Genomic DNA, 23,367 nt, shown 5'->3' with positions numbered 1-23,367 from the left:
GTTAACAAATTACTTATTACTTACAAATTACTTAATTATCATGTATATGTTATAAATTTGCACTAATTATGCTGGAATGCTGTCATCGTAAACTTACGGGTGCCTGTTTTATAGAAATGTATTTTGTCCTCACATTTTCAGATTTCCAACACCTTGATTAAGTTCTGTGTGCATGCATGAAAATGCACAAGCGCCGATAAGCGAGTACTTTTATTTTGTGAACTGTTGCCGGAAGTCTTGATGTTATTGAGTTAAACTTGGCACTGGTCCCTTGCGGTGACGGGGAGAAGTCTCGATCGGAAGCTCAGCACCTGGCGATGCGAGTTCACAGAGTTGTGAGGCGTCTCCAGGTGTTACACGGATCCCACCGCTGTCCCACCAGTCATTAACGCAGGCTTTCCCCCTGTATTTTACGCCCGATACACAGAATTTCCTGAAGCGATCATATGCGATTTTACGTGGTAATAAGGGGATGTCCGCTGTGTGAAACAGCACCGGATGGATGGAAGGATGTGGCCGTTCCATGGCGCACTGGAGTAATAATACAGTGAACTGACGAAGGATCGCTACAGTTTGGCTTTTCTCTTTCTTTTTACCCATCTTTGGAATCTGGTGGGAACGTGCAGTGTTTATTCCTAAGGCTTTAATCGCCTGTTATGTGCGTGGCAAGGAAAATACCCAGTGGAAGAGGTACAGCAGGATCCGACGTAAAGGCACAGAGCATCTGAAAAAGCTTCGTTTTCTGATTTGTTTGTTTTTTATGCTGGTGCGTAATGTACGTGGAATGAAGACAGAGAATGGATATAATTTGGGAGATACTGATCATTCTTCAAGCTAATTTTATTGTTTGTATATCAGGTGAGTTGTGGGTATATTTAAAAAAAAACAATTCATCAATGAATTATCTGGAACTTTTTTTCTGAAATTCTGTCTGATATGGGTGAGATTTGGTTTATCAAACTAGTGTGCAGGAAATGGTCAGGTGGAGGGGGACGCATCAGAATGCACTCTAGTTTGTGCGCCTGGCGAGAATCATTCTCGTTGTTTCTCTCTTTGCTCACCTATACATACCTCTTCGCGTGTATGTGACCTTTTATGTGGGACTCAAAAACAGAGAAGGTATCGCCTCCAGCAACTGATGCGCAGTCTTTTGACACACGCATAACAGCGAGATTGACTTTTTTTTTTCTTTTTTCATTTTGGTCACTCGATGGATGCATTGCAGAAGAACTCCCACAGTCTCTCCTCACCGGTCCTTTCCAGTTTTTGTGAAGTCTCTAGGCTCCAGAAACAGTTCACTTAGAGTTATTGTCACATAAAGCTGTTATGCGCACCGCTGAGTGCGCTGCAGTCTACGATATGAGGAGCAGATTTGGGGCTGTAGGTCATGCAGCAGATGTACCTAAGCTTTCGGCGCTTGCCGATGGAGCGAAGCTTTTACTCTAGCTCATGTTTCAAGCAAATACAGGAGTTCAACGCCCATTTCTATACTCCGTACCTAATAGAGCACGTTTCTTCTTTTATCGATATGTTAAAAGCACTTTGATAATTAAAAAGAAAGAATTGTGGCCCTTTTTGTCTTTAAAATTCTAAATTTGTCCGAATTTACCCGTAAGATTTTAGAACAAGACAGATATTTGCAGACCAAAAAACCGATGCGCATCAAACAAGCGAAGCTTCATTTTAAACACGTATCCGCGCCTCGATGATAAACAGCAGGGACACGATTTGGTTATCTTTACTGCTCTGCCTTTATTTATTTATTTTTTATCCGTCTTTCGAAATGACGCAAACCTGAGAATTCACAACGAAGATGTGCGTAAATCCTCCGTGTTCACGCATTATGCACGCTAAGCTCTTATCTCATTTTTGTACCTACACGATGTCAGGGAGGGAAAAGGATTTATATTCCAGTCAACCTACTATATAGTGTCCTAGCTTCCCTCCCTCACTCCTTCCCTACCTTCCGGTAGTGACTGTTTTAAAATGGTTGTAATTAAAAGCTTAGTACGGACAACGCTGTTCTTTTTCAACACTATTAAACAAACTTGAATAAGAAGGTAGAGGATTAACTTGCTGTCAGCCCCAGTAAGAAAAATGTGCTTTTCAGAAACACAATCAGCTAAGAGGTGTGGAATTTAAAATACAGCTGAGATTTACTGCAGCTGTCAAACACCATCATTCAACACATACATTAGTGTTTAGTGTTTAATCTCAGTTGTTCTAACCCTAGCATCTGGTATAATAGTCATCTATCCACCCCCAAGCATCAGTCACCCATGGGCAGTGTTTTCTGTGCTAAATCTAGTTAGTCAATTATGGCCTTTTAAAATATGTCCCTTTATGAAGTTTATGAACCAAAACTTGGTTGAAAATGAATAGATTAAATGCTGGTTCTTCAGATGAACGACATCTGAAAAGATTATGTTTCTTTCTCAATCTACGTTATAGTGATCTTATTTGTACAAGTCTCTGCACAGTCAGTGCTTATTGTTCCCACATACTTGTGAAACCCAGTGATACAGAAGAAGACCCTAGGTTTAAATCTGCTAGTGTTCTGATGAGGTCATAATGGATAAATGTTTTGCTTACCCCCCTCTTTACCAATTTAATCTTCTAGGACCTGAAGTCCACATATGTGGACATCACATTTTGGGTTATTTCGACCAAAATACTCAATTTTGCTCTACATGGGCCTGATATCCACTTACAAGGGCATTATACTGCTACTGTTCTATCAAAATGTTAAACAAATATCCTCATATGTGGCTCTTATTTTTCTTAAAAACAAAAATAAGGTAAAAAAAACAAACAAAACAAACTCTGGTAATTCTTTGCTTTTACATTCATCGGGCCCCAATATACCCAAATGTCAAAGAGAAATTAAAAATGCATGTCGTGGAAGAGTTTGGGTCTTAGGAGGTTAAATACGTCCAATTTGCAGCCAATCACAGAGTCAGCCATCCTGATCTTTTTTTTCTTCCTGTCTATTGTTGTCACCAGGTCTGGTGCTGCTCTCCCAGCAGACCACAACAAAGCAAATGGACTGGTTTTTATACAGCACTTTTCTACTTTACTTGAGCACTCAAAGGGATTTATGCCTCATTCACACATTCATGCAAGCACTTTATTCTATTCTTAAGGGCTTTCTATCTAACATTCTCTCTCCAATGGATGCATTGGAGAACAACTTGGGATTAGTAACTTGCCCAAGGATATTTGACAAGCAGAGTGGAGCAGGCAGGGATCAAACCACAAACCTTCCAATTGGTTGATGACCTGTTCTGCCTCCTTGGCAAAAACACAAAGATACAATATTATAACACAAGTGGAACAAACCCTGTGAACTTATTGAGGCAGGTAACTTCAGTTAGAGAGTGTCATACAGACTTACATGTATGCCTCTCTTCATATCATATACTAAACACACCCTCACTGTTTAGCAGTTTAGCAAATATCCCATCTCTCCCTCTGATGTGTCAGTGCTTCTGCTGCCTTGCCATCATTGCCTGTTGTTTCAACATTTCCATCACCGCAGCATACACCTGCAGTCTCTGGGGGATGTTTAGTCGTCACTCCCCTACTTCTGTGGTTACCATATTTATTGGAAGTGACGATCATCAAGACTGGATGCCAGGTTATGTTTTCCAGTGCTGATACGAAGCAATAACTTCAAGGAAGAGCTATCAGATAGTAATATCTGTTCCAAATTTGTTCCAGTTATTCTAAAACCAAATGAGATGTCTTATGTCAATTCAACGACATTTTTCAACACAGTTAATTGAAACATATTTATACATGACATTCCTAAACACAGCATGAATAGCAATAACATTACTAGCTGCAAACCTGTCCATTTTGGAAGTTTGAGTAAAATGCAGTATTCATCTTTATATATCACTCAAGGTTTTAATTTCTTTGATTTATTTCAACTCCAACATAAATGTGTTGTGTAAATTGGCTCTAAAAGAGCTATTTTGACATCATTTTTACACATATGTCATTTGTGAACCATTCATTTTGCTTGTGCATGCAATTTACAACATCCTCAGCACCACAGAGATCATTCCTGGTGATGTGACCTAAATATCTCAGGCTATTCACAACATGTAGTTGTACTTTTGCCAAATAAGATGAGGGAAAATTAATCCACTCTAAACATGTTTAGATGTTCAGATTTTCAGTTTTGATCATCTTTTAGTATTTCTTATCCAGTTCAGTTTTTAAAAGTCAGTAGCTGCAAAGGAAATGAGTAAGTGGAACCTAGGCAGAGATTGACTTGGGTCTCTGTAACAGTGAATCCAAGGACATGTTAATATTCTCTTTACTCCTGAGGCTTGGTGTGGGCATGTACACATTCAGCTGCTCAGTTAAACACTGGCATGCGCGCTAACCTTTAGACTTCTGTGTCATCATGTGTACTTGTTGCCTGAGTCACATTTGACAGTGAAAATCTTTGCTTGATGGTGCTTGGGATTCTATAATGTCTCAGCAGTTTCCTTTCAGTGACATTTATTCTTTAACAAATATCTGATGGATTGGAATACATTTATTAGCCAAATGTAGATACACACACATGAATGTGGACTGTGATAAGCAAAACTTCAAAGGCAGCCTATCATGCACAGTTGAGCCTGGATTGTGGACACAAAAGTCTCGTAATTGACAAGGCTTTAATCTATGCTGTAATCAAGATGCAAAGCTTGGTGTCGCTAAGATGGCAGTGAACATGAGGCTGACTCACTTGGTGCTGTGACAGAACCCCTAGGTTAATTTATGAAGTGGAGGATCATTGGAAATCAAGGATACTCATAGTAGGGCTGTTTCAATCCACCAGTACATTATAAAGAATTTGCAACACATCAATCACAATCTGATTTAAGTTGCACCACATCTACAAGCTATTTTCAGCTTTTCTCTTATTCACTGGGGGTCACCACAGCACGTAGCTCAAGCATCACTGGCTACCATTATAATTCTGATAAGAATATTGTTTCAAAATTTTAGTAAACAACTTTGTTAGTACATTTTCAGCCCCATTTTTCTTTTGAGAATAGATGTTAGTAGGTGGTGACCTTTACAAACTAGCTATTAGTTACTCTTTTGGACATTATACCCATGAATTTACTTTTTTGTGATTTCTAAATATCTTTATGGATATGCACTGTGTTGGAACAAGGCATCGAAGAAGATAACAGTGGTTGAATCTGCTGTGATGAAATCTATTCCCACTGCTGTGTAATACATTATTGTAAATTTAAATGTTATTAGGAAATGATCAGACAAAGTGGGTTTTCAGAAAACACTGTTAAATGGTGTGAGTGTGATTAAAATGGTGGATGGGTTCTTTTGCACTTTGAGAGAAGTCAACTGAGTCTAGTAATAGATTCAATGTTGTACTGATGCTGTTATTTTTATTATCTACATGGATGTTAAAATCACCAACAGCAATTATTTTATCTTAGGCAGAGCACTAAATCAGATAAAAAGTCAGAGTAAGGCCCAGGTGGATAATAGAGAACAACAAATAAAACTTTTTTTGAGTTTTCCAGCTAGGGTGGACAGGGCTAAGCTTCAGGTTTTCAAGTGAACTACAATTCTGCCTAGGTCTTTGGTTGATTAACAAGCTGGAGTGGGAGATTTCTGCCACACATCCCCTCTGGCCTGTGTTTCAAGGATTCTGTCAATTTGTAATACTCAGAGGTGTTGATTCATTTAAACTAACATAATCATTATGGTGTAACAAGGTTTTTCTTTCAGGCAGAGTAAATCAATTTGTTGATCAGTTATTCATTTATGTACTAACAGGGACTTATGCTGGGCAGACACTGTGCGAATTTTTCAGTCGCGCGATTCAGCTCCTGCTCAAACTGTACGGTTGACTCGCAGGGGTTAGAAGTTCGTAGGTCACGATGCAGGGTCTCACACTATATGGCCCGATGCTCTGATGCGACCTGAGTGCTCACACTGTGCGTCCATAAAAAGAAGAGAGAAGTTGCAAAGAGGAATGTAAGACTGCTTCCTTGTCCCAACTCTGGAAAGTCATATTTTGGAGGGTTAATAAATTTGGGCAGATTTCTAGAAATGAGAGCTGCTCCATCAAAAATGGGGTAGGGGTCTCTCCTGACAAAATCAGGTTTCCTCTAGAACAGGGTTGTCAAACTCAAATACACAGTGGGCCAAAATTCAAATCTGGAACAAAGTCGCGGGCTAACATTAATATTTATTGAAAAAAAAAATCTTCCTCCAGATATGAGAATGAATCTTTTCTTATGGACTTGAACACGTTTTGCTGAAAAACTGAATATGGAACAAGCAAAGCTTTATACTAAACAATATATATATTAGCTGTATAATACCAGTAGGCCAGCTCTAATAGTCATTTGGTATGGCTTCGCGGGCCAAATATAATTAGGCTGCGGTCCAAATTTGGCCTGCGGGCCAGAGTTTGACACCTATGCTCTAGAAGGTTACCCAAATTTCTATAAAACCCATATTGTTTTTTGGACACCACTCAGATAGCCAGCAATTTAAGGAGAACATGTGGCTAAACATGTCACTCCTGGTCTGATTGGGGAGGGGACCAGAGAAAACTACAGAGTCCGACATTGTTTTGGCAAAGTTGCACACCGATTCAATATTGATTTTAGTGACCTCCGAATGGCGTAACTGGGTGTCATTACTGCCGACGTGAATTATGATCTTACTGAATTTACGTTTACCCTTAGCCAGCAGTTTTAAATTTCCTTCAATGTCGCCTGCTCTGGCCCCTGGAAGACAATTGACTATGGTTGCTGGTGTCTCTAGCTTCACATGTCTGAGAACAGAATCACCAATTACCAGAGTTTGACCCCCGGCGGGTGTGTCGCCGAGTGGGGAAAAACGGTTAGACACATTTGTATTACCGTAATGACGACAACATCAACGGCGCGCACAGTGTCGCTGCTTTCAGGAACCATTGCAAAGAAAAGCGTCTGGACTTCTTTAAGTTGCTTGAAGGGTTAATTTTCAAGCAACTTAAAGAAGTCCAGACGCTTTTCTTTGCAAGCTCCTTTGACTACGATGACCTGGATGACTGAGAACCTTCACAGACATTTCAGGAACCATTGGAATTTTTAAGGTTGCGCGAACCATTGAATACTTACGGTAACCGCAAGGGTGTATGCTTGGTGGAACACTCCATATCCCACAATTCATAGCACGCCTCTACCGAGTGAAACAATGGCGGCCACCATTTCGTTTTATATGTATTTTATTAGTGTTTCTAGGTCACAAAATAAACTTTTAAGATATTTTCAGGCGAGAATGTAGGTGTGTAAACTTCAAATATCTGCTCGTTTTATCAAGGCATCCCATATTAGCAAGTTCTCTTATGTGTTGCTGCTAGCCGGCTAGCTACCTAGCACCGCTAGCGACCCTTTGCTAAAAAGCACCCGGGCTGGGCTTTCAGTGATGCGTCTCTAACTCCTTTCACCCCCGATCGCTCGCAAACAGTCTTTGTCTTAGCTGGACTTATTTTTCGTTTATATGGTGCTGGTCGATGTGGAAAAAATAACTGAGTTGTTTAGTGGTGGCTAACGCGGAGCTACAACAGAGGGCAGCTATTCACCCGTGTATGACAGAAAGGTCATGCGGGGAAAGAGACATATAAGGCGGCCGCCGATCAACCGATGGTGGCTAACGCGGAGCTCAATCGTGGATCAGGGAAACCGAAGGCAGGAGAAGCAGGCGGCTGCCGGTCGGAGCGTGAGGTGAACTGAATTTCAGGTAAGAAGTTATGAACTGCACTCTATTTGCGTCAGATATAAACCGAGTTTAGGTGTAGTTTATTTTCGTTGTGGTGACTTTTTACAATAACTCATACTGCCTGCTAGCTAGCACGACAGAGTTTCTATACAGCTGTGTGCGCCCTAAGTTACTGATGTTGAACTTTATGACAGCCTGGCCTGTCATTCACTCGCCTGTTGAAACTTCAGTCATGAAACTGATCAATGATCGGCTTTTCTCTCTTGTTTGTTTATTGCACTAAACAAGAGCAGCACGTTTAAGCTTGATCAGCTGTTGTTAGAATTCATTTGATTTTAATTTCTAGTATCAGCTGATGTTTGCTGGAGCCACAGTTGAAAAAACGGCTGGTCCAAACCATGAGATGTCCTTACTGAATCATCAGAGCTGAACTGGTGATGGAGAAACAGGTTTACCTTTTAGGTGACATGAATGAGTTGAAGGGAAGTTATGAACTGTTTCTGAGAGACCAATATCCTTTTTTGTGTAGCTGACAGCTGGTAACTGTGCAGCGGCGGATCTAGCAAAGCTTTTGCCAGGGGGCCAGGTAGGGCATTAACAGGGAAAGGGGGACACAAAGATATACTTTTCTTTACTCTCATATAAAATATTTAGCTTTTATTAAATAGTTATCTGAATCTTACAACCAAAGTTTGTATAATAATACACAAGATTGGCTGTAGACCATTGTTAATCAGTCAGAACACTGTGTAAAAATAACAAAAAACAAAAAGTGAATGCAAAAGAGCATAAATATTTATTTTACGTGTTTGATGTGTGTGGCAGGGTGTGGTCTGCAGTGCCGCTGCAGGGGAGGTGGACCCACGGGTGTAAAGTCTGTGCTCTCTCAGCTGTTTTTTGGGTGTGTGTTGGGCTGTGAGTTGAAAAGCTACAGCCGGCTGTGTGGGTACACCAACCATGTGTGAAAAGTGGTCCATAACGTAATGCTTCAAAGCGTGTTCATGCAAACATTGTCGGGTCTGCCGTGGTACAATGGGACTTCTGCTCATGAACCTCTGTGCACAGCGTCTGCAAATCAGGGCTGTACGAAGTCACCTCATCTTTACACAAAACTGTAAGCTGTCATCTGTGAGGCGCGAGCGGTGTTTGTTTTTACCATAGTTCATGGTGGACAATGGGTGCTCTGTTTGGTTTTGCTCTCTGTAGCCGTATGAATGGCAAACTACACTGATTAGCAGCGACAGAGGCACACTTAAAATTTCTTCTGAAATTTTCGCTCTCTAGTTTGTATTTAAAGTTTTGAGGGATAAGCCTCTTAAATTTCTCCAAGTAGAAATATATGTAAAAAAACAAAACAAAAACGATTTTCAATTTTTTTGTACTTTATTGCACTTTTTTTTGCAATTAATGCCGTTACTATAGACTTAATGCATACATATTATTAAAATATGGGCTATAACAGTTGTATTGATGTATAGCAACTTGAAATGCTCCCAAAAATGGCACTACAGCATATAAAAATATAAAGTAAGCTCTGGCGGACTTGGTTCTATGGTAGGTCTTAAAGGGTTAAGCGGGTCAGTAGTCTGAGTTTTGAACAACCTGTAGACGAGCTAGCCCTTTCTTGTTTAGACAGGTAAATAGACTATTACAATAGTTGAGTCTTGTAGAGAATAAAGCATGAATTATCATCTTAAGTTCACTTATTGACACCATACATCTAAGTTTTTAGATGTTTCCCAAATCCAAAAAGCTAATTCTTACCATTAGAGCTGGGCGATATAAGATTTTTTCATATCACGATATGTTTTTTTCATTTCAGGCGATAACGATATCTATCACGATATAAGCCAAATAACTATATTTGTAAGATTTAAATGTGCCGTTGCTCACAAGTAAAATGTGAAATAATCAGCAGCTTGTTTTGATTTAAATATTTATTTCCCATAATAAGTTCAACAGGGTAGATGTACTTAAGGAACATGAGACTTTTTCAGATAAATAAAGGCAAATATTGCAAACTACACAAAAGGCAGCCGCTAAAGCGTTTAAGTTTCAAAATAGAACAAACGAAACAGACTAAATTGTCAATTCCACTTAGAAACAAAATATTAATTCTAAAAATAAATCTTAGTTTGTTTTACAGAAGAACAGACAAAACTGACTAACTTTTGTCAATATCAAATAAACTGAGAACTAAAAGGAAATTCTCAATCTCTCCTTGTTGTATAGCTTAGCTTTTCAAACAGTTTTAACAGTTACTTTAGTCTGACAAAAGCCGAATGACGAATTAGCGCTTCCAGTCAGAGACTGAGGCTACGTTCACACGTACACGGGTATTTTTGAAAACGGAGATTTTCCGTTTTAAAAAAATAATCCCGTCCACACATAAAGGCAGAAATGAAGGAAAACGCTGCTATGAACATGCCAAAGCAGCAGGTGGAGCTAGATTCCTAACCGTGCAGAAATGTTGGCCAATCAGAAGTCTAGAAGCCTCGGTGGGAAAAAGTAAACAAAGCTGGGGCATAGAAGCAGAACCGAGTCGTATGTGTGGAGGGACAGTAACTGTGTGTATATGTAAGCATTTAAACACTGCAGAGAGTAGAATTAACAGTAACAGTATTGTAGAAATTCATTTCACCGAAACAATAACGTGGCGCACAGTGTGACGTCAAAAAATGCGCACACCTTTGACGCTGCGTTTTCTCCGTTTTTCTAGTCCACACTAGGGCTGCACGATAAATCGAAAATTTATTGTCATCGCGATATCAGCCTGCGCGATGGGCCCATCGCAAAAGACGGCGTAAACTGCGATAATTGGGTACCTTAAAATGTTTACACACGTGCTGTAAAGAATTTACCAATCAAAGAAATCCATTTACACATTTGACCAGTCGAATAGAGCCCTTCACGGCATTAACCAATCAAATGGATTAGAGGCCCGCCTCCTACGCAGGTCGGGCGCGAACAACGCTGCAGCAACGAGTCAGAGTTGTAATGGCTGAGAGCGAGACGCGTGACGAGAATGCTACTGAACTCGTGGCTAAAAAAAAAAAAAAAAAAAAGAAAAAAAAAAAAAATAGTACCTCACTTATTTGGAGGTACTTTGGATTTGATAAAGACGACGTTCTCCAAACACAGGTACTCTGCAAAACTTGCCGAACACTCGTGGCAACCACCAGAGGAAACACGACTAATCTCCACCATCATCTTCAATATAACCACAGAGAACTGTTTGAAGAGTTCCAGAAAGATAGGGCTAGCCAAACAAAGGTTGCTAATGTTAAGACAAAGAGCGCAGCAGTCCAACAGCCGTCTCTGTATCAGAGTTTTTCAAGTGGAATTCCTTATGAGAAAACGTCGAAGCGGTACAAAGAAATAACAGAGGCCATTACACATTTTTTGGCTAAAGACATGATGCCTATAAATACAGTTAGCAGAGAGGGCTTCACCAGTCTGATACATAAAGTGGACCAGAGATACCGCATCCCCTCACGAAACTACTTTTCACATGTCGCCATTCCACAAATGTATGAAACATGCCGCAAGACCGTCATGTTTGAACTGAGCCAAGCTGAAAACTACGCAAGCACTACAGACCTATGGTCAAGTCGTACAACGGAACCATATATGAGTTTCACAGTGCACTTCCTCACCGAAGACTTTGAACTGAAAACACGGTGTCTAGAGACTGTGTATTTTCCAGACTCCCACACTAGTGAAAATATAGCCCATGTATTACGTGAGGTGTTAGCCAGCTGGGATCTTAAAGAAGATCGACAAGTGTGCATCACCACAGACAACGGTGCCAATGTTGTGAGAGCCACGGAGCTAAACAACTGGGTCAGACTTCAGTGTTTTGGACACAGGCTGCACCTTGCAATCGGTAAGTTTTATTCAAGGCAGATCTTTTTAGCAATGAAAATGTGCTATACATTATTATCAAATTGATATTGATAAGGATAATGTTACCTTTTTAGACAACTTTAGTTATAAATTTCAATTAGTTTTTTTTTTTTTTAAAAAAAAGGTTTTAAACATGACAGTTTTTTTGTTTCCTCTTATTTCTCCAGAAAATTCTATCAAAGATGATGCCCGCATTGCCCGAGCCATTGGACTTTGCAAAAAGTTAGTTGGACATTTTTGCCACAGCTGGAAAGCAAAGATGGCTCTGAAAAAAGCACAGCAGAAGCTCAACCTCCCAGAGCACACACTGATCACAGAATGCCCAACCAGGTGGGGTTCCAGGCAGAAGATGATTGAGAGAGTCCTGGAGCAGCAGCGGGCCATTTCTGATGTCATCTCAGCAGACAAGAAATCAAGACACTTGATTCCTACTTGGCAGGATCTTGAGGTACTGGAGTCTGTCAACCAGGCATTACACCCCCTGCAAGACTTTACAGATGCCCTGTCTGGTGAGAGCTACGTTAGTGTTTCATATGTAAAACCAGTCCTTCATCTGATGAAGACGTCGGTGCTTGCAGAGAAGGAAGAAGACAGTGATTTGACAAAATCAATTAAGAAGAAAATCCTCGAGTACCTGATTACTAAATATGAAAATCCAGCTACCCAGGAACTTATGGACATGGCGTGCTTCATGGATCCCAGATTTAAAGTCAGCTACACCAGCACTGATCGAGTCTCAGACATCAAGACCAGAGTGATGTCAGAAATGGAAGCAGTGGCACAGAAGGTATTCATGCATGCTTATATATAAAACCTTTCAATTCATATTTAGTCCAAAATGTTTACTTTTCTTATAATCTGCTTTCTGTTCCAGGAGAGAAGCTCCGCTGAACCAGAGGCCCAGACAGATGATCCACCCAGTCGTCCCCTGAAGAAGGCAAAAAAGTCCCTGGGCAGTTTCTTCAAGGCAGCTCCAATCCCTACCTCCTCTTTTATGCATCTCTCACAAGCTGTTGAAGCTGAGCTTAACAGCTACTTGCTATCCACGGCCATAGACAGTGAGGAAGACCCCTTGGCATGGTGGAAACTCCACAAAATGACATTCCCACAGCTAAGCAAGCTTGCAAGGAAGTATCTCTGCATACCTGCAAGTAGCTCACCTTCAGAGAGACTTTTTAGTACATCAGGAAACATAGTAACATGTCAGCGCACATGTTTAAAACCTTGGAGAGTAAACATGTTGGTTTTCCTTAACAAGAACTTGCCATAAAAAACATTCACTCAGGAAGGATGAATGCAAGATAGAGAAACCTTTTTTTTTTTTCAAAAAATTACAAAAATACACTACCTACATTGTTCTTAATTGTTGATAATATTAGTCTTGGCCAGTACGACCACAAAGGTAGACAATTGTTCTTTGGTGTGTTCCCACAGCAGACAAGTTCTTACCTATAGTTTAATCTAGTAAAGTTTCCACTCCAGTTTTGACTTGCATCATAACTACTTGGTGAGTGGTAAAATGATGAACAACTGCATAGAGATAATTTGCAGTATAATTTAAGTTATGTTTATTTAAAACTAATTATAGAGACCGGGAAGGATGTCTTTCAGAATTCAAGCCTCAGAAATTTTTTTATGGGGGCAATGTTTCAATGTTTGACTGCACTTTGTTGTTACACTGCTAATACAGCAGCTTTCATTAAATAAAACTGTGCAGTAAAACAGAAATTATGTATTTGTTTTTTGTTTTTTTTTTGCTATTTATTTTATCGCAAGTCATATCGTTATCGCAGTATTGATCACAGTTATCGCACATCGCAGGTTTTCCTAATATCGTGCAGCCCTAGTCCACACGTAAATGCAAAAACTGAGTTTTCAAAAATCTTCCTTTTCAGTGACCAAAAACGCCGTTTACGTGTGGACGAAAGGTGCAAACGCATAGAAAAATCTGCGTTTTCAAAAATACCCGGGTACGTGTGGACGTAGCGCATGCACCAGTTTATTGTATTTCCAGACTTGCTTTCGGCACAATTTACAGTGCACGCTACTCTGTTTTTTGTCAGACTTGAAATAGCCGAAATACCTTCACACTACGGAACTTCTATGGCTCTTCCGTTCGACAATCTCTTTGTAACCATCATCTGTTTTCTCTTCGGTCACGTTCGGTTGATTTTTCTAGTCGGCACACTCATTTCCTCCATTACCCGGGCGGTACGGTGGCTGGCTGCTTCCCAAACAAATACACATGTGCGGCTTGGCACCTGTGCTGTACGTAACAAGTCATGCGACGTGACGCTGCGGCTGTGATTGGTTCGGCTTTGCGCTACGTAATTTGGATTGGCTGTTCTTTTATTTATTTATTTATTTATTTTAAGAGGACAAGAGCGGCGAGGTCTATCGCGATAGTTTAATTTTTCTATCGAGAAAAAGTTATATCGCGATACATATCGTTATCATTCTATCGCCCAGCTCTACTTACCATTTGATTTAAGTTTTGCTCTAAAGAAAAAACTTCATCAAAAATAACACCTAGATTTCTGAGGTTATGCTTCTGTGAGGAACCTAAATCGCCCAGTCACTGTTGAAAGCCAGACATTACACTGTCCGGTGACACAATCAAAGGTTCAGTTTTGTCTGGGTTTAGCTGTAAGTAATTGTTGTTCAACCATTGCTTAATGTCTGTTAAACAGTCATTTAAGTCTTCTGAAAATCATAAGCTCTCCGCTCTGATTGGGTAGTATAGCTGAATGTCATCAGCAAAAAAGATGATAAGACGCATCAGGAAACAAACAGGGGAAGTTTTAGGAGTGACGGCAAGAGAGAGAGCCAGAGAGAGACAGCAGAAAAAGAGAGAGAGCGAGTTTTGAGATGTGAGAGATTTGTGACGTTTAGCGTGTTTGGGGTGTGAAGTTAATGTGTTGTCTTGTGTAGTTAGTGTGTAGTGTTGTGGATAGTTTTGCGTTGTGTGTCAGAACAATGAGGCGACTGCTGTCTCCAGGTAGAAAAAGGAGTGATACACCTGCTACTGTCAGACCTGCAGGTATCAGGCTATGATGTTCTCCTTTATAGTGGACAGAAATTATTTTTTTGGAGTGACAAAAATAATTTGTGTGTATATGGGGGTGGGAATGCACGTTTGTGTCTGCGTGCGCCTGTTCGTCTGTGTCTATATGTCAGGTTGGGTCTTAGACTCAACCTCTCTGGGTACATCTCAGGCCCTCCAAAGTACGGAGGCCTATCTCCCCTCACCACACTCCCTGCCAGTGGCTGATGCCCTCAGACGTTGGTGTGTTGGTGGTTCTTGTTGACTGGGGCTGGGCACTCATGTATGTACTGGTTCACTACTGGTCTAAACAAGGGTTTAGAATGTCTGGCGCCTGTGGCCCGGCTGGGCCCCTTCCGGGGGGTGGGGTGCCCTCAGGCCTCTGGTCTCGGGGGTCCTCTCTGGCACAGCTGGTTGCCGGCAGAGCCCGCGGGCACGCCACTGCAACCCCCTCTGGCCTCTGCTCCGTAGCTGCTGGGTGACCTCTCGTTTGGGGCTCTACTCAGCTCTTCCCAGGAGGATGGCACGGTTGTCCCCCTTTTTGGTGGTCTCCTCGGGTCCTCGTACTCTGGGGTCTCTGGATGTCTGGGGCCTGGATCTCCTCCATACCTGCTTCATACCCTGGAGGACGGGGCTGTGGCTCCCCACACTCCCTAGCAGATCGTTACATGGAGAAACCTTTGGAATACAAGCATGCTGATCCACACAGGTATGCACACAGGTGTACACACGGGTGTTCACAGACACGGACTACACCTTTCTTGGCTGCTGCCTCAAAGCACATTGTGCGCTGTCTATCTTGCGTGCTGCATAATAGCGTTTAATATTTAGTATCTACTGTTATCTACTGCTAGCTAGTTTATTGTGATGGTGCTGTATTTATTATGTTGGTCTTTTTTTGTTTGCTTTCTCTTCTGTTTTTTTTTCTCTCCATACAGGTGATTCAGGTGTTTTGTTTGTTTTTCTTTCTTCCTTCCCCCCTTTCTCACCGTCTCTTCTCCCCTCTGTTTTTCTTTCTCTCCCTCTCTTTCTTTCATTCTTTCTCCCTGTCCTATCCCCCAGTCATGTCTGTCCCGTTTGTAGCAACTGAAAATAAAATAAATACATAATTATAATAAAGGTCAATCAAATGGACCAATATGGCAAGGCCATGATGATCCACTTGGTAAAATAAATCCGCTTGGCATCTTTCTTGGCCTTAAGACAACAATTCTGATGGCTAAAGATCCAAACGGGACAAAAAAAATAAAAAAATAAATAAAAATAATAATAATTTGTGTGGCATCTCGTTGAATGCAGAACAATTCTGTAAATAGTTTGAAATGGTTATTTAAAAAAATCAAGGTAAAAGGTAAATGGATGCAAACTTTGTTGTTTGCAAAACATGTGCATAGGATTTTACATGTGCATAGGGGGCAGGGAAGGAGTGTTTTCTTGCACTTGCAGAGATAAAAATATTTGATGCCCAGTCCATTGCAAATGAGCTTCAGTAGCAGATCCAAAACAATGGTCTTGCAGAGCTTAAGTGTGTAGCACAAACATATGATGTTATGAGTGGCTCCACTGGAGGTGTACAAGCACATTTCAGAATGCTCCATCCTGAGGCTATGTGCATTGTTATGGTCATCAAATCAACCTGGTTTTGTGCAATACTTGCAAGGCTGTCCCAGAGGCTGTGGAGCTTTTTAGCTTGTTGGAGTGTGTGTATTCTTTCTTTAGCATCTCCCTAGTCAATCATCACAAGTTCATGGAGGCTCAGTCAAAGCTTGGATGGACAAAAACTGAGCTTGTGCAACTTTCAAACACTCGCTGGGCATGTCAGTTGCTATCAGTTAGTGCAGTTCTTGAGACATTGTCTGCCATTTTGGAGTGCCTGCTATCTGCCATTGGATCCCCCATAGCTGTTGGTCTCAGAGCAAAGCTCTGCAAGTTCTCAGCAGTCTGTGCACTACTGATGTTACACACTTCTGTCTGTAACCGAATGACTCCACAAGTTCCTGCAGAAAGAGACTTTAGACCTGGCAGAAGACAAAATTGTGTGTGACACATACTTAAGGGCAAACACTCCGATGCATTTGCCACAGAACTGTATGAGGAAACCAAGGCCCCTTTGCAACACCTACGGTATCCCTGAACCAGGTGCCAAGCTAAGGCACAAACAGAAGAAAATGAATTCACGCACTGAAAATTTATTTGTGGCCTAAGATGTTTAATCTGTCCAAAACTTTGAAAAGCAATTCCTCAGTCTTTTGTTTTCTGTTTGTGAAATTTTGTGCTCATGCACTATGTTCGTTCATATCGTGTGCTTCTCTTGGGGGCTAAGCCCAACCCTGTCGTTAAAACCTAGTGACGCCCCTGTTTAGAGGTACCATATCTGGGAACACAATGGCACTGATTTTGTCAAAAAGCTCTTGGGATTTCTCTTGTTTTTTTTTTTTATATGAGTCTAGAAAAATATTCTGATCTTACATTTTTCACTGTATCATTTAAGAAGATGTGAATGATGAAGCCTGTGTACTTTAAGTTTAGTTTTCTTCTATTGTCATTCTGTTTTATGGCATGTGTTCTCCTTAGGTTTAATGTAGACTTGTTTATCCAAGGGTATGTCTTCTCTTGTGAGATGGAGCTTGTTTTAATAGGTGCCACTTGATCCAAAATGGATGAGCATTCTCTATTAAAGGACTGGATAAGAGTATTTACATCATTTCCAATAGAATGTAGAGAACTCAAACATGACGGAGAACCTCTCAGCAGTGGTCTCAGTTGAATGTTAAAATCCCCAAGAAGCAAAGCTTTCTCCAGGTTGATAATAGAAGATAAGAAGTCTGTAAAATCAAGAACAGAGTAGCAGTGCCAGGAGGGCGATAAATTAAAACACAATCGTGGGTCCTTGGGCAAGACACTTCATCCGTTGCCTACTGGTGGTGGTCACAGGGCCCGGTGGCGCCAGTGTCCGGCAGCCTCGCCTCTGTCAGTGTGCCCCAGGGTGGCTGTGGCTACAATGTAGCTTGCCATCACCAGTGTGTGAATGGGAGGGTGACTGGATGTGTAAAGCGCTTTGGGGTCCTTAGGGACTAGTAAAGCGCTATACAAATACAGGCCATTTACCAATAAACCATTTTCGTATAGCCAACCTTAACTGTTTGTGACTCAAAAGATCAATAGTTTTCAGTTTGCATACCTCTGCATGCGTAACTATCTTTAAACACAACAGCAAGTCCTCCACCACGGTGACCTAAACTGGGGGCACCCAGATAGGAGCACCTAAAAAGTTTGTTTGGGGTGAATGAACTCATCTGTCATGTTGCCATGAGAAACAGAAAATGCAGGTTTTTTCTTGTGAAAAGCTCATTCAGGGAGAAGGATTTGTTTGAGATGGAGCAGGTGTTCAAAAGGGCAATCCGAATAAATGCTGGCAGCACCGGTTTCTCATCAGCTTGTCGAAGTGGAACTGACAACAAACACCTTGTCCAATCACGTGGTCTACAGTTGCGCCACCAAACCAGTGGGACCAGCCACTGGTTTTGCAATGCAAACTGCGAGGACACAGTAATCGACACAAATCAGAGCATCAGATGAGAAAGACCCAGCCTGCAGTGGAAGTGAGTATGCATTTACAACCAAATCTGGAAGGGTAACCGGCAGCAAAAACCGGGGATGCCTCCAGATTGTCTAATGTGCACTTGGATGTCGGCCCTACAGCCTCTTTTCCTCAATTTCTTCTTAGGATTGCCTGAGGCACATTTCGTAAGGAGCAAGAAGTAATCCGGTGAGGAAAAGGAGCACCCAAATGGTGGGGGGAAAGTTTTCTTATAACTGTCCCAATCATCATAAAGGTGTTCCACAGACTCTTTGATGTGGAGTACGGAAGAACAGTCATAAATCAGAGCAGCATAGGTACATAAATTAAAGAATAGGGCTGATAAAATATCATAAAATACAATAGTAGATTGCATACAGGCAGAAGTCAAGCCAAGCACAGGCCCCATCTTGTTTAGGTGTCATCAGCGTTCAGGTGTGAGCTCTCTGTTTTTTATAGCAGCTCCACAAAAATTGATGTAACAAAAGTGAAATCATAGTCATGGGTAGGAGGGCTATGGGTTGCTCTTGTTCAGATACAACTTGAATGTAACAGCAATCCCAAGGGGGTAAACATGTTGACACATCTGCTGCTTGGTCCTTCTTTAAGTAACACAGATAAGATGAAGTGGTGTTGGAAGTCCTTTGGCATGTTGAAATTGCTCTGATTATCCAGTTGTATTGAAAATTGGAGACAATGCTCCTGTAAGTTTTTTATGGGTCCACTTTTATCAGATCCGAGGTTTTAGACCAGTATAAACCTTTAGGTCTGGAGCCCTGAGGGCAGCTTTTTTGCCTGGTGGGTCATTCAGGTTTTATGTAACAGAAGTGCATTGTATAGGAAAAATACTTCTGGAGGGAGTATGATAACCCACATTAGTTATAGAGTGATCTAGTTCTAGTTTCAGCTGTTTTGATAAGATATAACTCAGAAGATATAACTCTTATTCTAACAAATATTAACTAAACTGTCCATCATTATGAAAATAAACACACTGCTTTTACGCCATGTTTTCTTTTCTTTAATCACCAAATCATGCACACTAACCACATATAGAAATTAATTAAGCTTTTTGAGATATTACAAAAAGAGTAGTATTGATTTGTGTGTTGCTACATTGTGTTGCAGGATCTAACAAGATTTGTTGTGTGTGCTTTTACACAGTTCACTTTTTATAGCAAACAGCAGATATGCAGAAGAGTTCTTCTGATATGTTTCATTTTGCAGCATTGATCTTTTTGCTCCAAAAAAAGCTATATGTGAGGAGGACTCATACTTGTGTCTGCTGTTCTTTATCTATTAAGAGTAAGAAATTACTTTTCCACCGTAATATGACAATGGCCCAGCACAATAAAGAAAACTTAACATAAATTGTCAACTGGTAGGCCTTGCTCTGTTTCGCATCTTTTTGCATTTTGCATATATGTAGCCTTAAATTTGAAGAAGCCTGTGTCTCTCTTCCACAAAGAACATTGAAACACCTTGAAAGCAAAATGGTAAAGTATACGCATATTAGCAAGGCAGTGACTTGCCTGACTTAACCCCTCTAACTGTTTCCACATCAGATAACTTTGTACCATCAAAATTTTGGATTAGAGATTTAGATTAAAGCTTAGTGTCCAATATTGGGACAAGGAGTAAAAAGGTTGTCTGGTACTAGTATAATTGTGACCTGCTTTTTAAACCCCTTAACATCCAACCAAACGTTGGTATCTCTAGTGTTGGGGGTAGGGTTTAGCTTTGGTTAACATCTTATCCTGTCTTATAGAATTTCTGTCTGTTTGGAACACCTAAAAGTAAAAGCTTGTAAAAGAAAAGTTGCAGTATGTGCAGTATGTGTGGAACATTAAAAAAAAAAACATATATAACATCTTGTGATTTCTAAAAGAATTGCCTGGTTAGCATGTGGCAAAAAATAAACCCAAGTGAGGTCACTTGCAACTGTACATTAAATTTTTAGATTTTTTAATTTAAAAGGTAACATATTCTAGTTTCATGTGGCTAAAATGAAGCCTAACTGTATCCAAAATGGTTTGGTGGTGCTGGTGGATTTTAGGAAGTCAAGGTAAATTAAATGCAGAGGTTCTCTTGCAGATATTTGAGCAGTAAAACTGAACTGTTTGAAAACAGTGCATTTGTTTAGTTATCAAACTCATCACCGTTCTCCTTCTTTTGTTTACCCTGTATTAGAGCTGGGCGATAGAACGATAACGATATGTATCGCGATATAACTTTTACTCGATAGAGAAATTAAGCTATCGCGATAGACCTCGCTGCTCTTGTCCTCTTAAAAAAAAAAAAAAAGGTCAGCCAATCCAAATTAAGTAGCGCAGAGCCGAACCAATCACAGCCGCAGCGTCACGTCGCGTGACTTGTTACGTACAGCACAAGTGCCAAGCCGCACGTGTGTTTGTTTGGGAAGCAGCCAGCGGGTAATGGAGCCAGCGCCTAATGGAGGAAATGAGTGTGCCGACTAGAAAAATCAACCGAGCGAGAAAACAGATGATGGTTCCAACGCCGGAGAGATTGTCGAACGGAAGAGCCATAGAAGTTCCGTAGTGTGAAGGTATTTCGGCTATTTCAAGTCTGACAAAAAACAGAGTAGCGTGCACTGTAAATTGTGCCGAAAGCAAGTCTGGAAATACAATAAACTGGTGCATGCGTCACACTGTGCGCCACGTTATTGTTTCGGTGAAATTAACTTCTACGATACTGTTACTGTTAATTGTACTCTCTGCAGTGTTTAAATGCTTACATATACACACAGTTACTGTCCGTCCACACATACGATTCGGTTCTGCTTCTATGCCCCAGCTTTGTTTACTTTTTCCCACCGAGGCTTCTAGACTTCTGATTGGCCAACATTTCTGCACGGTTAGGAATCTAGCGCCACCTGCTGCTTTGGCATGTTCATAGCAGCGTTTTCTTTCATTTCTCCCTTTATGTGTGGACGGGATTATTTTTTAAAACGAAAACGGAAAATCTCCGTTTTCAAAAATACCCGTGTACGTGTGGACGTAGCCTCAGTCTCTGACTGGAAGCGCTAATTCGTCATTCGGCTTTTGTCAGACTAAAGTAACTGTTAAAACTGTTTGAAAAGCTCAGCTATACAACAAGGAGAGATTGAGAATTTCCTTTTAGTTCTCAGTTTATTGGATATTGACAAAAGTTAGTCAGTTTTGTCTGTTCTTCTGTAAAACGAACTAAGATTTATTTTTAGAATTAATATTTTGTTTCTAAGTGGAATTGACAATTTAGTAGTCTGTTTCGTTTGTTCTATTTTGAAACTTAGACGCTTTAGCGGCTACCTTTTGTGTAGTTTGCAATATTTGCCTTTATCTATCTGAAAAAGTCTCATGTTCCTTAAGTACATCTACCCTGTTGAACTTATTATGGGAAATAAATATTTAAATCAAAACAAGCTGCTGATTATTTCACATTTTACTTGTGAGCAACGGCACATTTAAATCTTACAAATATAGTTATTTGGCTTATATCGTGATAGATATCGTTATCGCCTGAAATGAAAAAAACATATCGTGATATGAAAAAATCTCATATCGCCCAGCTCTACCCTGTGCCTTTTGTTTCTACTCTCTGGGGGTGATTCTAAAGTGGGATTTCAGCTTGCTGAACATGTATGAATGGAATCTTGAAAGTTTAAAAAATTCAATAATGAATTCTTTAGCAGAGGCAGTACCAAAATTGCAGAAGCAATAATGAAATTCCCAGGTCACCAATTACTAGAAAATTTCAAAACAACATGAGGCAACCTAATACTGGCTCCAAGCCAAAGTAATATTAACACCTGAATTCTACCAGGGACGACAACAGAACATCATCAGTGATTCTGCTTCCCCAAGCTAAACCTTTTGTTATAAATTGCGACCAGTGCAGTTAATCACACATTACCTTCAGAGAAAATGCAGCCTTCAGGAAGCTTAGAAATTTACAGAAGGCAATGAAATCACAGGGTTGGGGCCTTTGGTGTATTCCTGACAATAACACATGTTTCTACTGGCTGGCCATATGCCATCTGAGAAAAAGCCATGTCACAAAGGATGCCTGCAATCACTCCCTCCTCCTCTGAGTTGATGTAGCTGTTGAAACCATGTGGCACCTGCGGTGTGTTTTTGCTTGAATCTCTACCCAACATTTTTCACATCTAGTTTTCAAATCTTTTTGGATAAATAAATTAAAGTCACATAATGTTCTCAACATCTTCCTGCAGTTAAAAAAAAGATATTTATTAATACAATTTGTAAAAATGTTACATCTTCTAGAGCTGCAGTAGCATGTTTCAGTGATAACAAATCCACAAACCAATTTATACATTTTGAAACAATTTGGTCTATATTGGTTCCAGTTGACTAAAACAATCTGTTTGTTTGATAGAAAACCCTATAATTACTGCAGAGTTATGGTTTGCCATTTTCACAGACAGTACTAGGGCTGCTCGATTATGGTAAAAATGATAATCACGATTATTTTCACTGAAATTGAGATCTCGATTATTTGACGATATTTATTTAACCCTTTAAGACCTACTATAGAACCAAGTCCGCCAGAGCTTATATTATTTTTTTTACATGTTGTAGTGCCATTTGTGGGAGCATTTCAAGTTGCTATACAACTGTTATAGCACATATTATAATAATATGTAAACATTAAGTCCATAGTAACTACATTAATTGCAAAAAAGTGTAATAAACTACAAAAAAATTGAAAATCATTTTTGTTTTTTTTACATATATTTCTACTGGAGAAATTTAAGAGGTTTATCCCTCAAAACTTTAAATACAAAAAAGTTGCAAAAATTAGTTTCCCACCACAGGAAATTTATTTTGAGTGTCTTCATAGTTTTATTTTGGAGATACACCAATTTTTATATACTGCAGGAAAAACAAAAAACAATCCTATGATGCAAATTTGCAAAGAAAACCGCATGTGCATCAAAATAAACTATATCCAGCAGTGCAATTCGAGTTCTAAGCATCCCAGAAACTATTCAGAAAAGTCAAACATGACTTATAAAAACACCAGTATATTCTTTTAAGGCCTACAAGTAAAAAAAAACTACCTTTTCCGCGAA

At 40.2% G+C, this 23,367-nt stretch overlaps 2 protein-coding genes across 3 annotated transcripts in view; both read left to right on the top strand.

The window, feature by feature from the left end:
- The first annotated feature begins 281 nt into the window (after positions 1–281).
- Positions 282–23,367, top strand: part of ca10a (carbonic anhydrase 10 (inactive)a) — a 324,693-nt gene continuing 301,607 nt past the window's right edge. The window contains exon 1 of one of the 2 annotated variants that reach the window (XM_026177459.2): positions 282–858. In XM_026177459.2, the coding sequence (XP_026033244.1) occupies positions 798–858 (61 nt within the window). In that variant the 5' untranslated portion in view covers positions 282–797. The remainder of the gene's footprint in view (positions 859–23,367) is intronic. The other variant, XM_080305677.1, reaches the window with a different exon arrangement.
- Positions 10,475–12,994, top strand: LOC113025193 (E3 SUMO-protein ligase ZBED1-like). The gene is made up of 3 exons (XM_026172695.2): positions 10,475–11,632; positions 11,820–12,439; positions 12,527–12,994. The coding sequence occupies exons 1-3, from the start codon at positions 10,744–10,746 to the stop codon at positions 12,920–12,922; spliced, it is 1,905 nt and encodes a 634-aa protein (XP_026028480.2). The 5' UTR covers positions 10,475–10,743; the 3' UTR covers positions 12,923–12,994.

Source organism: Astatotilapia calliptera, chromosome 8 (assembly GCF_964374335.1).
Source record: "Astatotilapia calliptera chromosome 8, fAstCal68.1, whole genome shotgun sequence".
NCBI lineage: Eukaryota > Metazoa > Chordata > Actinopteri > Cichliformes > Cichlidae > Astatotilapia > Astatotilapia calliptera.
This window is presented reverse-complemented; position numbering and strand designations above follow the sequence as displayed.

Bases quoted from the DNA above. Each gene is read 5' to 3' on its own strand.
- LOC113025193 (XM_026172695.2), top strand. From the start codon at position 10,744: ATGGCTGAGAGCGAGACGCGTGACGAGAATGCTACTGAACTCGTGGCT. The intron at 11,633-11,819 runs GTAAGTTTTATT...TTATTTCTCCAG, and splicing joins CAGGCTGCACCTTGCAATCG to AAAATTCTATCAAAGATGAT. The intron at 12,440-12,526 runs GTATTCATGCAT...TTTCTGTTCCAG, and splicing joins TGGAAGCAGTGGCACAGAAG to GAGAGAAGCTCCGCTGAACC.